The following is a 13,218-nucleotide window of genomic DNA, read 5'->3' on the forward strand; positions in this document are numbered from 1 at the left end:
TTTATTTTTTTAATTTTACCTTTTTTTGACGTGTTGTTGTGACTTTATACCGTGTATAGCAATGTAGCGAATAACCCACAAACCCTTTTCACCTTATCAGTCAAATTACCCCGATCATGTTCAGTGAGAACAGGGCACGCCGTCTCAGCATTTCAAAGTTCTGGCACACAAATGCGAGGGCGTCTCAGCTGCAGTGTCAGAGAGAGAGATTCCTTCCTCCCGAGGCATCCAGTCGCAAATTGTTCTCGTATCTCAGAGCAATGATAGACATAATCATCCGAATATGAGTCAGGTGTTTCGAAAATGTTCTGCATTTGGGGGAAGGCCAGCACTTGTGCTCTCTTCAGGGGCATATATCAGCGCTGCCAAGAAAAGTAGCTCAGCCACTGCTGGCTGTTAATTAGGGAGAGCTTCACCAAAAGCACTTCTGCAAGAGCCTTGAAGTAAAAATGGAGGCTGAAGAAGAGGAAAGTCCTTTTGCGTCAAAGCAGAGCTCAAATTTACTGTATTGTCTCATCTTATGTGAAGTGGAGGTTTCTGTGCAGCCACAAGATGACATGTGGCTGTTAGTGCAGCTTGATCTGAACTGTCTGATTAATACCGAAAATATGATTGGTACTTTTTTTCATCGGAGTGCAATTTGTGTCTACAACCTCAATATTGTGCCTAGTTATCCTCAAAGTCCTACGCAGTCATTTTATATGTCGCATCAACATGCATGTGCATTTAATGAGTTTTCTGGGCAATAAAATGACACTGTCGAGTTTTACCTTCATGCATGCTGCACATGTATTTTGTTAATATTTAAAAACAGTATTTAAAATATAAAAATGCTTTTTTTTTCTTTTTTTTTCTTTTTTACAGGTTTTGTGCATCACGCATTAGTTTACAATGTGCTTCATTTCCAGCCCTGAACCAGCTAACCAACATCTAACATCAGTGGTTGTTAGATAATAGTCTCGGTTAGACCTTTATCAGTGTCTTGATCACCAAATAAACAGCAGCTTTTCATTCTGTGATTTCAAAATGTTGACTAATGTAAACTCAGCAGCCAAGCGGGAGACTGAAAACTGCCAAATGCACCAATTTAGCTTTAATTATAAGCAGCTTACTGGCAGTGATATTCAATTTAGACAATATGTACAATACCGTGATGCAGCTATTGTATAACTACAAGTGAGCGTCAGTAAATGGATCAATAAGCATTTGTCAGCGGCTGCTCCATGACATATCCACGTGCTCTTGATTATGGCTTTTAAAGGACAACTGAAAATTGCTTCAGTCTTAATATGGATTGAATTATTTGTCAGCACAGCAGCACCGAGTGTGCTTTCTTATTCACCGTGTTTTTCAATACAATTTACTAAAATTCTAATTTGTTCAGTGCATTGAAAAGTAACCTCGCTAGGTTTAATCAATTTAATATTCCTTTGTAGCACACAACAAATGAACAGTTTTGACTGCGTTGTTTGTTTTTCCCTTTTGGAGGAAACACTGACACTTATGGAAAAGCACTAATGGGCTGTTTTCTGGACCTGTTTCTCAGACAATCCCTGATAAACATGGGTTTCTGGTTGCATTAGTTAGTGTTGCAATCAATAGCTGACTGACAGAAAATTCTAAACAATGTTGATGTTGTTTATTTTTTTAATTCATTTATCAAAGAAAACATTGTCAAAAAGCAAAGTGAACCAAAGCTTCTTAAATGAGATGCTTTTTCTTTCTGTTTTGTTTGATTGTAAATGGAATATCTCTGGTGTATGAAGTGTTGGATGGACAAGAGAAACTAATCAAAGACATTTCCCTTGGCTTTGATTTTTTTTTTCAAACTTAAGAAAATAAGTCTGTTATTTAATTTCAAAAGAAATCAACCAGAGAACATGAAGTGAAGATATTAATTAGATGAAGCCTTAATCCAAACAAAGTAAAGTTTACCAGTTTTGTTCAGAGTTGTCGTGTTTTGGTTGTGGAGTTTTCATAGTTCGGATGGACGCTAAAAATAATTGCATCATTATTTGCTCTTTTTTTTTTCCCTATGCCTCAGTGAACGGTATGATCTTTACAAACTCTGGGGAACCGATCATTTTCAGGCTGCCTCTTCCTGCGTTGTGGCAAACTGTGCAGTAGAAAGGTCAGACTTGGAGGAAAACGTTTATTAAGAATGTGTAGCTGTAGTTTTACATTTAGGGCTCTCCGTCCGGTGGGGCCGAGGCTGCATGAGGGTGAAGCCAAGGTCATCCTGGTTGTCTGTCCCCATCAGGCTTTTAAGAAAAACCCCCGGTCTGCAAAGCGCAGCATCTTCCTCAGCTGCAGAACAAAAGGTGGTGGAGCCAGCTAGCGGATCGATGAGCAAGAGGTAGACTGTATGAAAAACAGGAACCGCACTATTGAAGGGGTAAACACATTTCTTCTCCTCACTGTCACTGCGAAACAGAATAATTGGTTAGTGGGCTTGTGTTTGTGTGGATGTGCTCGACAGACGATCAGCAGCAACAGAAACGGCTTCGTGCAGGACGGGAGGGGGAGGATGATGCGAGGATGCAAAATCACAAAATCACGCTCGACTTCAGAAAATGCCAATTTCAGGCTGATGATGATCAGCCGAATTATAGCAGCGATGTTAAACATTCAGGGAAACACACTTTATTCAGTTTATTCATAGGAGTGAAATGTGAAAAATGATTTTAGCTCTCATGCGTTTAGCTTGGATTAACAAAAGGGTGTGGGCAGGACCAAGACTGACTAAAGTGAAACAAGAAAACATCTCCTAACACCTCCAAAGCTCACTAATTAATACACTGCAAGTCATTTGTTCAAACTGTCCACAGACTGTTGGTAGGTGGATTTAATTTAACCTGGAAAAAAGCATTTTTCTCCTGTTTTATACTGAATTCAGCAACTCAGGTCTGGACTCCAGTGACACAAACTGTCATCTTTACATCTTACCAGTCAACTCTGCTGTATATGTACTTGGTTTTATATAGCTATAAAGTCATGCACAGTAAATACATAACATTTAATTAACACTGTATCATTTTACTTTAAAAAAGTCTTTGCATTGTATAGATTTTCCTGTATTTTTAATATCCATTAAAAAAATCAATAAAACTACAAAAATGGACTGTAAATTTTAATGTCTAAGGCAAAGTGACGTTATAAACCTGGGATGTGAATAGCCACAACAGTTTTTTTTCAAAGAAATCATCTTTTTAGTAAAAATACTGTTAAAATATGTTCACAAATTATATCCTGATTTAACCAATATTGCCTTTTTTATTTAGCAGATGTACACTATCAGTCAAAAGTTTGGACACTCCTTCTCATTCAGTGGTTTTTATTCAATTATTTTATACATTGTAGATTAATACTGAAAACATCAACACTATAAAAGAATACATTTGGAAATATGTTGTAAGCAAAAAAGTGTTAATCTTCAGTATTAATCGATAATGCAGAAAATAATGCAAATAATAAAAAATCACTAAATGAGAAGGTGTGTCCAAACTTTTGACTGGTCGTGTAACTGTTCAAGTCAAGTTCAATATATTTTCTAAAATAAGATGTAATTATTGTTAATTAAGACACGAAAAAACAGGTATGTAATTTTATGTAGATTTCTTGGGTAAATGATAGGGATTTTGTGTAATTGTCTATATGTAATATATTATTATTATTGTTGTTGTTGTTACGGATAATTTTATTGTTTTTAAACCATGTAAGCATCCTTCACTCAGCAATAAATGTTTTAAAAATAAGTATAAAAAATGTATTTTAAGTATGGACACTACATTTTTATGACTATTTTTTCATTATTGTTTTATTTCTAAATTCTAATATTCTGAATTGTCAGAATATTAGAATTTTGTTTGTTTGTTTTTACATTGTATTTAAGCACCTAAAGGGATCCGACATGTTTTTTACAAACCAGACACCACGTAATAAATAGCTCTAGGTGTTGAGAGTTGTGTCACATCTTGACTCCGAGCTCGTACACGAGATGCTGCATTGATTTTTTTTTGTCACTTTGAAAAGGAAAGTAAACAAACACAAAGCTTTGCCATAACAGCTGCTTATTCATCTCCACAAATAAGCTGACATTTGTTTTCCCCTCTCTAATCTGGCCAAATATTGTTTCTGATAATAATGTGTTGTTACTCACATCAATTGGATTTTAAAGTGACGTTTAGCAAAGAATGATTTCTTATGAATGCCATTTAAATATAGTTATTAGGGTTTTATGGGGAGAGGGCATCACGACGAGCAACAATGAAATCTGTCCGTCTCAACTGGAGCTGGGTCTTGCCGTCTGCCTAATTAAAGAGTTGGGGGTGAAAGGTTTGCGTGTTCTGGCCGGAGGTGCTGAACATCTCTGTGTCATCGGTGTCTCGCTGCGATTCATCCCAAGGTTGCTGCTTGTAGCCGTTGCCAGGCCGGCTGTGAGCTGCAGGCTGCAGGCAGGTGGTGAGGTCTTTCTCTGCCCGGCTCCAGGGCAGGTGTGAGGAGGCTCTGAGCCAGAGTCAAGGTTAGCGCACGGTGAAGGAGTGCAGAGAAAATTGCAGCAGGGCTTAAAGTCCAAAAGAAAATTCTCAAAAAATGTGAGAAATTACTGCGATGTGTCTCGCTCTGATATCACAGCAGTAAAAGTGTTGCAGAGATTTCCTTTCATGACGCTTTCTGTCACTTGCTCATTAGAATCAGGATTGATGGATTCTAAAAGCCAGCTCCTGCTATGTCTGCATTATAATCAGCTCATTTCCTCCTTGTTTCTCTTTCACTTTCTTGGTTTGTTCCCGTCTGTCTGACATCCTGAAGCGTTGGAAGTTTAAAGCCTTAATGATGGGGGAGCTGTCAGAGAACGCTGACCCACCCAAGCAAGCTTCATAGCATGAGTGAAGGGCTTTGTGTGTTCCTGCAACCCTCTCAGTGAAAAATACCAACAACTTCTGCCCCCTTTGTGGACAACCTTCAGACATCCATAAGTGGTTTGTTTAATTTTTGAGTCAGTCCGAGCAAAGATTTCATTGTTTTGCTGCTACTGCACACCGAGCACCCAGGTCAGATGAAATTAGCATAGCTAAACGAATCGCTGTAATTGTAGTTAAAACAGGTGAAACTGAAAATGTTCTTCAAACATTTTCTGCACCCTGAGATGTGAAGATACAAGAGTGCTTTTCATCACTCTCTCCTACTCAGCGGGAACGTCGTAAACGATCCGCAGTAACAAATATCCAGCGTCCCCGGCCTAACACGCACACACAAACAGATGATAAACTGACAGTTTGTTTTTGTGACAGAGCCAGAGCCAGAACATGTGCAAACATGCTGATTTTGCTGTAAACTTGTGTTGCCGTGTTTGTAGAAGGCAGATGAAAACCGAGACATGCTTGACAGGTTTCAGTATGGCAGCCACTCAGAAGTCCATCGGCAACAGACTGGACACTCATAAATAACAGACCTCACGAGGCCCAGTCGAAAACCCTGTCCAGCATGTAATGCACAGAAAGCCAGGTCAATTTCGAGTTTTGCTATTAGATTTATCTGCAGGCCCAGAACAAAAGGAAGAGGAAAATCTACAATAAAAAGGCAGCATATGGTTAGTGCCACAGTGATGGAATGGCTTAGAACACCACTTACTATTTTCAGACAAGTTGCGTGGGTTGAAACATGCTGTTATGCTCCAAAGGTGTGATGTTTTTTTCAAAAGCTGAGAGAGATCTACATCTTACTGTCTCACTGTAAATTCCTTTGAAATAGTTTTTTTCCCCCCTCCAATTTCTACCTTCTGTCCAGCTCTTGCTGAAGACTCACATGCCTGAGTGACTTCAAAGTGAGCAGAATATTCAAGGATGTTCCACGTTGTTCCTGTTTCTCCCTTATTATCCATTCCAGCTTAATGAACACTTCCTCTTACTGCTCCCCGCCTTGTTATTCCATGAGAGGACTTTGCTTTGTGTTGAATTTGGTGGTGTCTTGTGTACTCGCAGGACATCGCTGCATTTACAGAGACCGCTGCGGCCGCTTAGCTCTCATCTCATGGGTGGTTTACTGTATGGTTTGTCTCCTTTAGGTTGTGACCCTGGGGAAGAACAGCCGTGGTTACCACTACATTCTGGCCAATCTGGTGAGTAATGACCGTGTTGCTCCCCTAGGACTTAGTAGGTTTTTTGCTACATATGATGGAACTTAGTCTCATCTGTGAGCACAAATGTGCGTGCACAATAAGTGGATTATGGGGTTTTGTGAAAGCTGAAAAGAACAGGCATGTATGTGTTTTATTTACAGTGCCTTGTGAAAGTATTCGGCCCCCTTGAACTTTTCAACCTTTTGCCATATTTCAGGCTTCAAACATAAAGATATAAAATTTTAATTTTTTGTCAAGAATCAACAACAATTGGGACACAATCATGAAGTGGAACGAAATTTATTGGATATTTTATACTTTTTTAACAAATAAAAAACTGAAAAGTGGGGTGTGCAATATTATTCGGCCCCTTTACTTTCAGTGCAGCAAACTCACTCCAGAAGTTCAGTGAGGATCTCTGAATGATCCAATGTTGTCCTAAATGACTGATGATGATAAATAGAATCCACCTGTGTGTAATCAAGTCTCCGTATAAATGCACCTGCTCTGTGATAGTCTCAGTGTTCTGTTTAAAGTGCAGAGAGCATCATGAAGACCAAGGAACACACCAGGCAGGTCTGAGATACTGTTGTGGAGAAGTTTAAAGCCGGATTTGGATACAAAAAGATTTCCCAAGCTTTAAACATCTCAAGGAGCACTGTGCAAGCAATCATATTGAAATGGAAGGAGTATCAGACCACTGCAAATCTACCAAGACCCGGCCGTCCCTCTAAACTTTCACCTCCAACAAGGAGAAGACAGATCAGAGATGCAGCCAAGAGGCCCATGATCACTCTGGATGAACTGCAGAGATCTACAGCTGAGGTGGGAGAGTCTGTCCATAGGACAACAATCAGTCGTACACTGCACAAATCTGGCCTTTATGGAAGAGTGGCAAGAAGAAAGCCATTTCTCAAAGATATCCATAAAAAGTCTCGTTTAAAGTTTGCCACAAGCCACCTGGGAGACACACCAAACATGTGGAAGAAGGTGCTCTGGTCAGATGAAACCAAAATCGAACTTTTTGGCCACAATGCAAAACGATATGTTTGGCGTAAAAGCAACACAGCTCATCGCCCTGAACACACCATCCCCACTGTCAAACATGGTGGTGGCAGCCTCATGGTTTGGGCCTGCTTTTCTTCAGCAGGGACAGGGAAGATGGTTAAAATTGATGGGAAGATGAATGGAGCCAAATACAGGACCATTCTGGAAGAAAACCTGTTGGAGTCTGCAAAAGACCTGAGACTGGGACGGAGATTTATCTTCCAACAGGACAATGATCCAAAACATAAAGCCAAATCTACAATGGAATGGTTCACAAATAAAGGTATCCAGGTGTTAGAATGGCCAAGTCAAAGTCCAGACCTGAATCCAATGGAGAATCTGTGGGCAGAGCTGAAGACTGCTGTTCACAAACGCTCTCCATCCAACCTCACTGAGCTCGAGCTGTTTTGCAAGGAAGAATGGGCAAGAATTTCAGTCTCTCGATGTGCAAAACTGATAGAGACATACCCCAAGCGACTTGCAGCTGTAATTGCAGCAAAAGGTGGCGCTACAAAGTATTAATGCAAGGGGGCCGAATAATATTGCACGCCCCATTTTTCAGGTTTTTATTTGTTAAAAAAGTTTAAAATATCCAATAAATTTCGTTCCACTTCACGATTGTGTCCCACTTGTTGTTGATTCTTGACAAAAAATTAAAATTTTATATCTTTATGTTTGAAGCCTGAAATGTGGCGAAAGGTTGAAAAGTTCAAGGGGGCCGAATACTTTCACAAGGCACTGTGTATATATATATATATATATATATATATATATATATATATATATATATATATATATATATATATATATATATATATATATATATATAAATGGATTGCATGCTTTATAAATCAGAATCTCACCATCACACTACATTGCATATTTACTTAAACGAATATACACAGATTTGGGTATAAATGAGTGTCCTGCGTAATAAATAAACAGCATTTAACCTTTTTTAACTCTCTTTGGAGGGCAGCCATCTTTTCCCACACTCTGGGGACGGAAACGTTCATTTAGCCTTGATATTAGCATGAGAGTTTTCGAGCGAAGGCCAGACCCGCTCTCACTGGCTGATCTCCTGCTGCTGTTTCCCCGACTTTAGAAGATGTGATTATGCAGCGCTCAGACACATGTCCTTGCACACCATGACACAATGCTGCACTTAAAAAACAGCAATTTCACCATAAAAAGAAATAACTGTCATGGCTCTGGGGTGAAAAAGGAAATTTAAAGGCAGCTGGAGTAGCATGAGTTTTTATTAAAATGCATTGAAAAGTGTTTTTTTTGTTGTTGTTGTTTTTTAAGCATGGCATTTCTGAATGAAAGTAGGCCAGCTGGTTCAAGTAAAACACTTTGTCGTTACATGATACGACACAGACTCCAAAGTATCTGCTGGCTGGTTGTTTATCTGAAAATGAATTCAGGTTGCGCCACAAAGAGAAACATTTGCTTCAGTGTAATGGCAAACACATGCTGCTTTTCTGATACAGCATAGGATTCTTAATAAAATGCACCTTGCACACTGCCAGACTTGCTGCTAATGTATTTTTTTTTTCTGGTGCTTTGCCCTAGGTTATATTAAAACACCTCAAAGAAAAACCAAGTTACATGTGTCTCCTCCTCCCTCCTCCCCTCCTTCTCCCCCTTTTGTCTCATGTCAGGGATTTTCCAATGTGAGCCTGGACAAAGTCTTCGCTGGGGGAGCCAACATTTCAGGGTTTCAGATAGTCAACCCTGAGAATCCGATTGTGCAGCAGTTTATGCAGCGCTGGGAGCGACTAGATGAAAGAGAATTCCCAGAAGCCCGAAACGCTCCTCTGAAGGTACTGTGCTTGCAAGGCCTTTCTCTGTGGGAACAACGCCCATCCCTTCTGAAGTGCTTTCTATCGGTTCTTCTCCTTCTCTCATCCTCTGTTTGCTTTTGTCATTCTCCCGTTCCTCCTCCCACCCCTTCACTTCCTCCGTCTTTGCTTTGCATCCCTCCGAGCAATCAATAGATCGATAGGCAGTGCAAGCCAAGGTTATATTGCAGCTTCAATTTACATCTAATTAAACAATGATCAAGAAAGAAATGGATTTTGAATGGCATTTAATTAGATTTAGTCATGGTGCAGTGGTCAACAAACAAGTGGTTCAACCCTCAGCGGTGGAAAGGTCACGCCAAGTTGGAGGGGAAGTGCGTGGGAGATAAAATCACACATTAATTCTCTTTTTTTTCCTCCCCAACTCTGCGCTTAAAGTTTTGAAAGAGGTTTTGCCCCTCGGAAAAGACTTGACTTTTCTCAACAACACTGTCTAATCAAACGAATTTCATCATCAGAGTTCACAAACACTGAGATGATTTGCAGGCTATATAAATCGAATTCATTATTATTATTATTATTACAACACATAAACTGCCTCACTTTACCCGCAAATCCTGCAGTCTTCTCATATTTTGCCCCACATCACGTGTGTTTGCCTCACTGCGTGTTCTGCGGTTTTTTGTTGTTCAGTACACTTCAGCTCTGACCCACGACGCCATCCTGGTGATCGCAGAGGCCTTCAGGTACCTGCGGCGTCAACGTGTGGATGTCTCTCGCCGAGGCAGCGCTGGAGACTGTCTAGCCAATCCCGCCGTACCTTGGAGCCAAGGCATCGACATCGAGAGAGCTCTCAAAACGGTAGGGGGGAGGGGGGGGGAGAAGAGGAAAAAAGAGAAGGAGAGGGAGAGTGTGGCGGGTTAAATACTAAAGAAAAGGCTGGAAGAAGTGCGGCAGAGATAGCAAGTGAGAGTGTGATAAAGATGGAAAGTGACAGAGAGAAGGGAAGAGAGCGCAGAGCCATTCTCCTCCCTCTGCCTCCAGATATCTCTGCACAGAGCTCACTCAAATCCAGGCCCTCATTACCATAAAACTACATCTTTTATTAAAGCGTATCCAGTTCATCATTTGATTAACAGACTGCCTGCACTCCAGCAGCTCCGTGGACACGAGCACCTTAAGACCAGCTATATATGCAGAGTGATGGCTATTACACTTTCTGTCTGTCTGTCTGTCCATAAGGTCCAAGTGCTGGGCATGACCGGGAACATCCAGTTTGACAACTACGGCCGCAGGACCAATTACACCATAGATGTTTATGAGATGAAAACAGGTGGGCCGAGGAAGGTAAGGCAGCTCGGTGACCTCTTTCAGCTTTCATCCATCAACTGTCAAACCCAGAGCTGATCAAAAAACTCACGGTCTTCATCAAGACGTACTTGACAGCTGGCACGCGTCACAATCTGCTTGTCAAAATTGTGGAATTCTGCCAACAATTAATTTTGAATGATTTCTTTATCATGTCTACTAAAAAGCAAAATGAAATGGATGTTGACCGCACATTTGGGAATCCCAGAACTATTGCCTTAAAGCTTTTAGAGACAAACCTCTGTTTATTAAATCACAGAGAGCTTTTGCAGTCATGTGGGACCAGCAGGGCTGAAAGGACAGCACAGAGCAATGCTGATTGCCTCTCTCTACCTCTGTTAGGTAGCAGCCCTGATGAGGTATGCCAAGCATTACAAGCCCCACAAATCATGGGCAGCCTGCAATCTGATAGCTGAAGCTGTCCTATCAGAAGAATGATAAAAGACTATTTCGTTGCCGTGGGATAGTGCAGATATGATTTTGGGTCCTCTCCTGACAGTAATTACCATTCAAATAACCAATTACTGTAAAGGGGATCCAAGAATTCCTCTGGCTCCTCTTCAAAATGGTAATTCCCAGAGGTACATTCACATTATAACCAGTACCATATGATGACCTCTGGTTTTATTTCATAACCTCACCGAGTTCCAAGAGACAGCTGTGAATTTCTCGTTAGCTGGATAAGTGTGGGCTCATTCTGATATGGTGCGTGATTATTCCGCCTGCCTCCCAGGCTTCTAAAGCCCACACTTCAATTAGCAATGCATAGCCCTCACAGCACATCCAAACAGAGGAGGAGAGAGCAGGGAGAGGGATGGAGAGTGAGTGGGAGAAAGGAGGTCAGCGGGAGGGAGAGAAAGTGTGAGGGAGCGGGGGAAGATGAGACAAGCCAGGCAGCACTTTGTCAGGACCTGGAGCCCCAGTCACCCCACTGACAGTTAGAGGATGAAGGTTCTTAGCTGTGGCTGTCACCGGTGATGTATGGGCTGATATCTGTCCTAGCTGTTTGGGGTGAGATCAGGACGTTGCCTCCGGAGCAGCACTCCATGACACGGGTTCCTGCAGCCTCGTCCCCCGAGCTGCTCTCTTCAAATATCAATATCGGACAAGAGCAGGGAATGAACATTTAAAAGCTCTCCCCTAGTGTGGCAAGTGTGCTAAACACATCCACAACTTTTCGAAGTTTGCTGCTTTCTAGCGCCTCCACTTGGCGCTTGAACTCGCTGCACTGCCGTACACCTGTTTGTCCCAAACACTGAAAGATCTGAGACAAAAAAAAAAAAAAATGCGGACCAGATGTGAAGGGGAAAATCCTCGCCAGCAACAGTTAGACTGTTGGCAACAACATATGCAACACGTTTCATCGTGAGCCAGAGCAGCCATTATTTTAGACGGGCAAACAAACACTTGACATTGGTTTGACTTGAGCATCTGTACAGCAGAATGCAGAGCAACTGCAACGGTAGGATTGTGTCGGGAGGAAAGTCAGGAGCCACTGGAATATTATGCTAAATCATTAAATGTGTATGCAGTTCACAGGCCCCAATATCAATTATTTACTATAAAACCTGGGATCCTGACGGTGGGAAGGATTGAAGTTGTCTGCCATATGCTCGTAGTATATTGCACGGCAGCAATTCAGTTCCTGCACATTTGGCTATTTGAACTGGAGCAGATCATAAAAACCGAGTGTATATTTGCAATCACGATGCTTAACTGCATGTTGAATGTAGAAATATAAACTGTCTACTCTGTGTTTAGTTTAGTGGGAGACTTCTGTTTGCCTGCTGTGTTTTAGTACTCTTGAACTTCACAGCAGAGGCAGCAGGCCTCTGGGAAATGCAGTATTGTTTTAATGAGCACTGCATTGCTGCAGCTCCCAGTAATACTTCCACGTGTCCTTTCTATATGCTTACTTATAAGTTGTCATCGGGTGTGGGGCGCATCACTAACCGCTGTTTTCTCTTTGCAGATCGGGTACTGGAACGAGTACTCGCGATTTGTAAATATTATGGACCCGCAGGTCTCCAACGACTCCTCAGTGGAAAACCGAACGATTGTGGTCACTACTATTATGGTACACTTTCCATGCAGTTTTAAATGTGTCACGTATTCTGCCACTCAAGGTCATGGTGTTGATTCCAATGAGTGATACATTCTGTCCTGGGCGGGTAGAACCACATCTTTTTTGTGTTGCTTTCCATCCACTCACTACACGTTGAAACAGTCGTTCCGAAGCGGGGGAGTGTTTCAACTGTATCCGTGTGGGTGTCAAAGCATTTTGATTTTCCATACTTCAGTGGCCTGTCGTAGCAGTGACATCACAATAATGGTATAAATGATAATGGTTGACTCCATCAATTACAAAAAGCATACAAACGCATACGTAAGTAGACCTGTCTGTCCTCATCAAGTAAATGTTCAATGACACTTGGGATAGACTGGCCGCAGAATGACTAAGAATGATACTGCAATGGTTTTCTAAAGCCGGGCAAAGCAAAATAAACAGCATTGGAGTGGGATATGAAGGTGCGACATTCTTCCTTGTTATCGCCTCTCCAATCTATTTTGTATTGCTCCTCCATGTGTTCTGTGTTGAAGTATACATAACTTGCTGTCCAAGCTTTAGAAGAGGATCTTTTCCTAGGCATCTTCCCAGACCAAAGTATGACAAACAAACTACATGTTTAGATTTATTTTTCTTTTAACTGTATTTACTCAACTAAATGTTTCAGGCTTATTGGACGGCTTCCATGGCAAATGCTTTTACTGACTGTATAATGGCAGTATAATTACCTGATGCAGTACTTCATTCTCTGTAAACAAACATTTCAAAATGATAAAGAAAAATGTTTGGAGAGCGATAAGCATCTTTGG

The 13,218-nt window shown here is 41.2% G+C and overlaps 1 protein-coding gene across 5 annotated transcripts in view; it reads left to right on the forward strand.

Moving 5' to 3' along the window:
• The window catches only part of gria3b (glutamate receptor, ionotropic, AMPA 3b), a 92,645-nt gene that overhangs the window by 57,241 nt on the left and 22,186 nt on the right, over positions 1-13,218 (forward strand). For all 5 annotated transcript variants that reach the window (XR_007944744.1, XM_022196252.2, XM_051954782.1 and 2 more), the window contains exons 5-9: positions 6,068-6,121; positions 8,833-8,994; positions 9,667-9,834; positions 10,216-10,320; positions 12,314-12,418. Coding sequence is in view for 4 of the 5 variants with exons in the window: in XM_022196252.2 (XP_022051944.1) it covers positions 6,068-6,121; positions 8,833-8,994; positions 9,667-9,834; positions 10,216-10,320; positions 12,314-12,418 (594 nt within the window). In the remaining variant the exon portion in view is untranslated. The remainder of the gene's footprint in view (positions 1-6,067; positions 6,122-8,832; positions 8,995-9,666; positions 9,835-10,215; positions 10,321-12,313; positions 12,419-13,218) is intronic.

This window comes from Acanthochromis polyacanthus, chromosome 10 (genome assembly GCF_021347895.1).
Source record: "Acanthochromis polyacanthus isolate Apoly-LR-REF ecotype Palm Island chromosome 10, KAUST_Apoly_ChrSc, whole genome shotgun sequence".
Lineage (NCBI taxonomy): Eukaryota > Metazoa > Chordata > Actinopteri > Pomacentridae > Acanthochromis > Acanthochromis polyacanthus.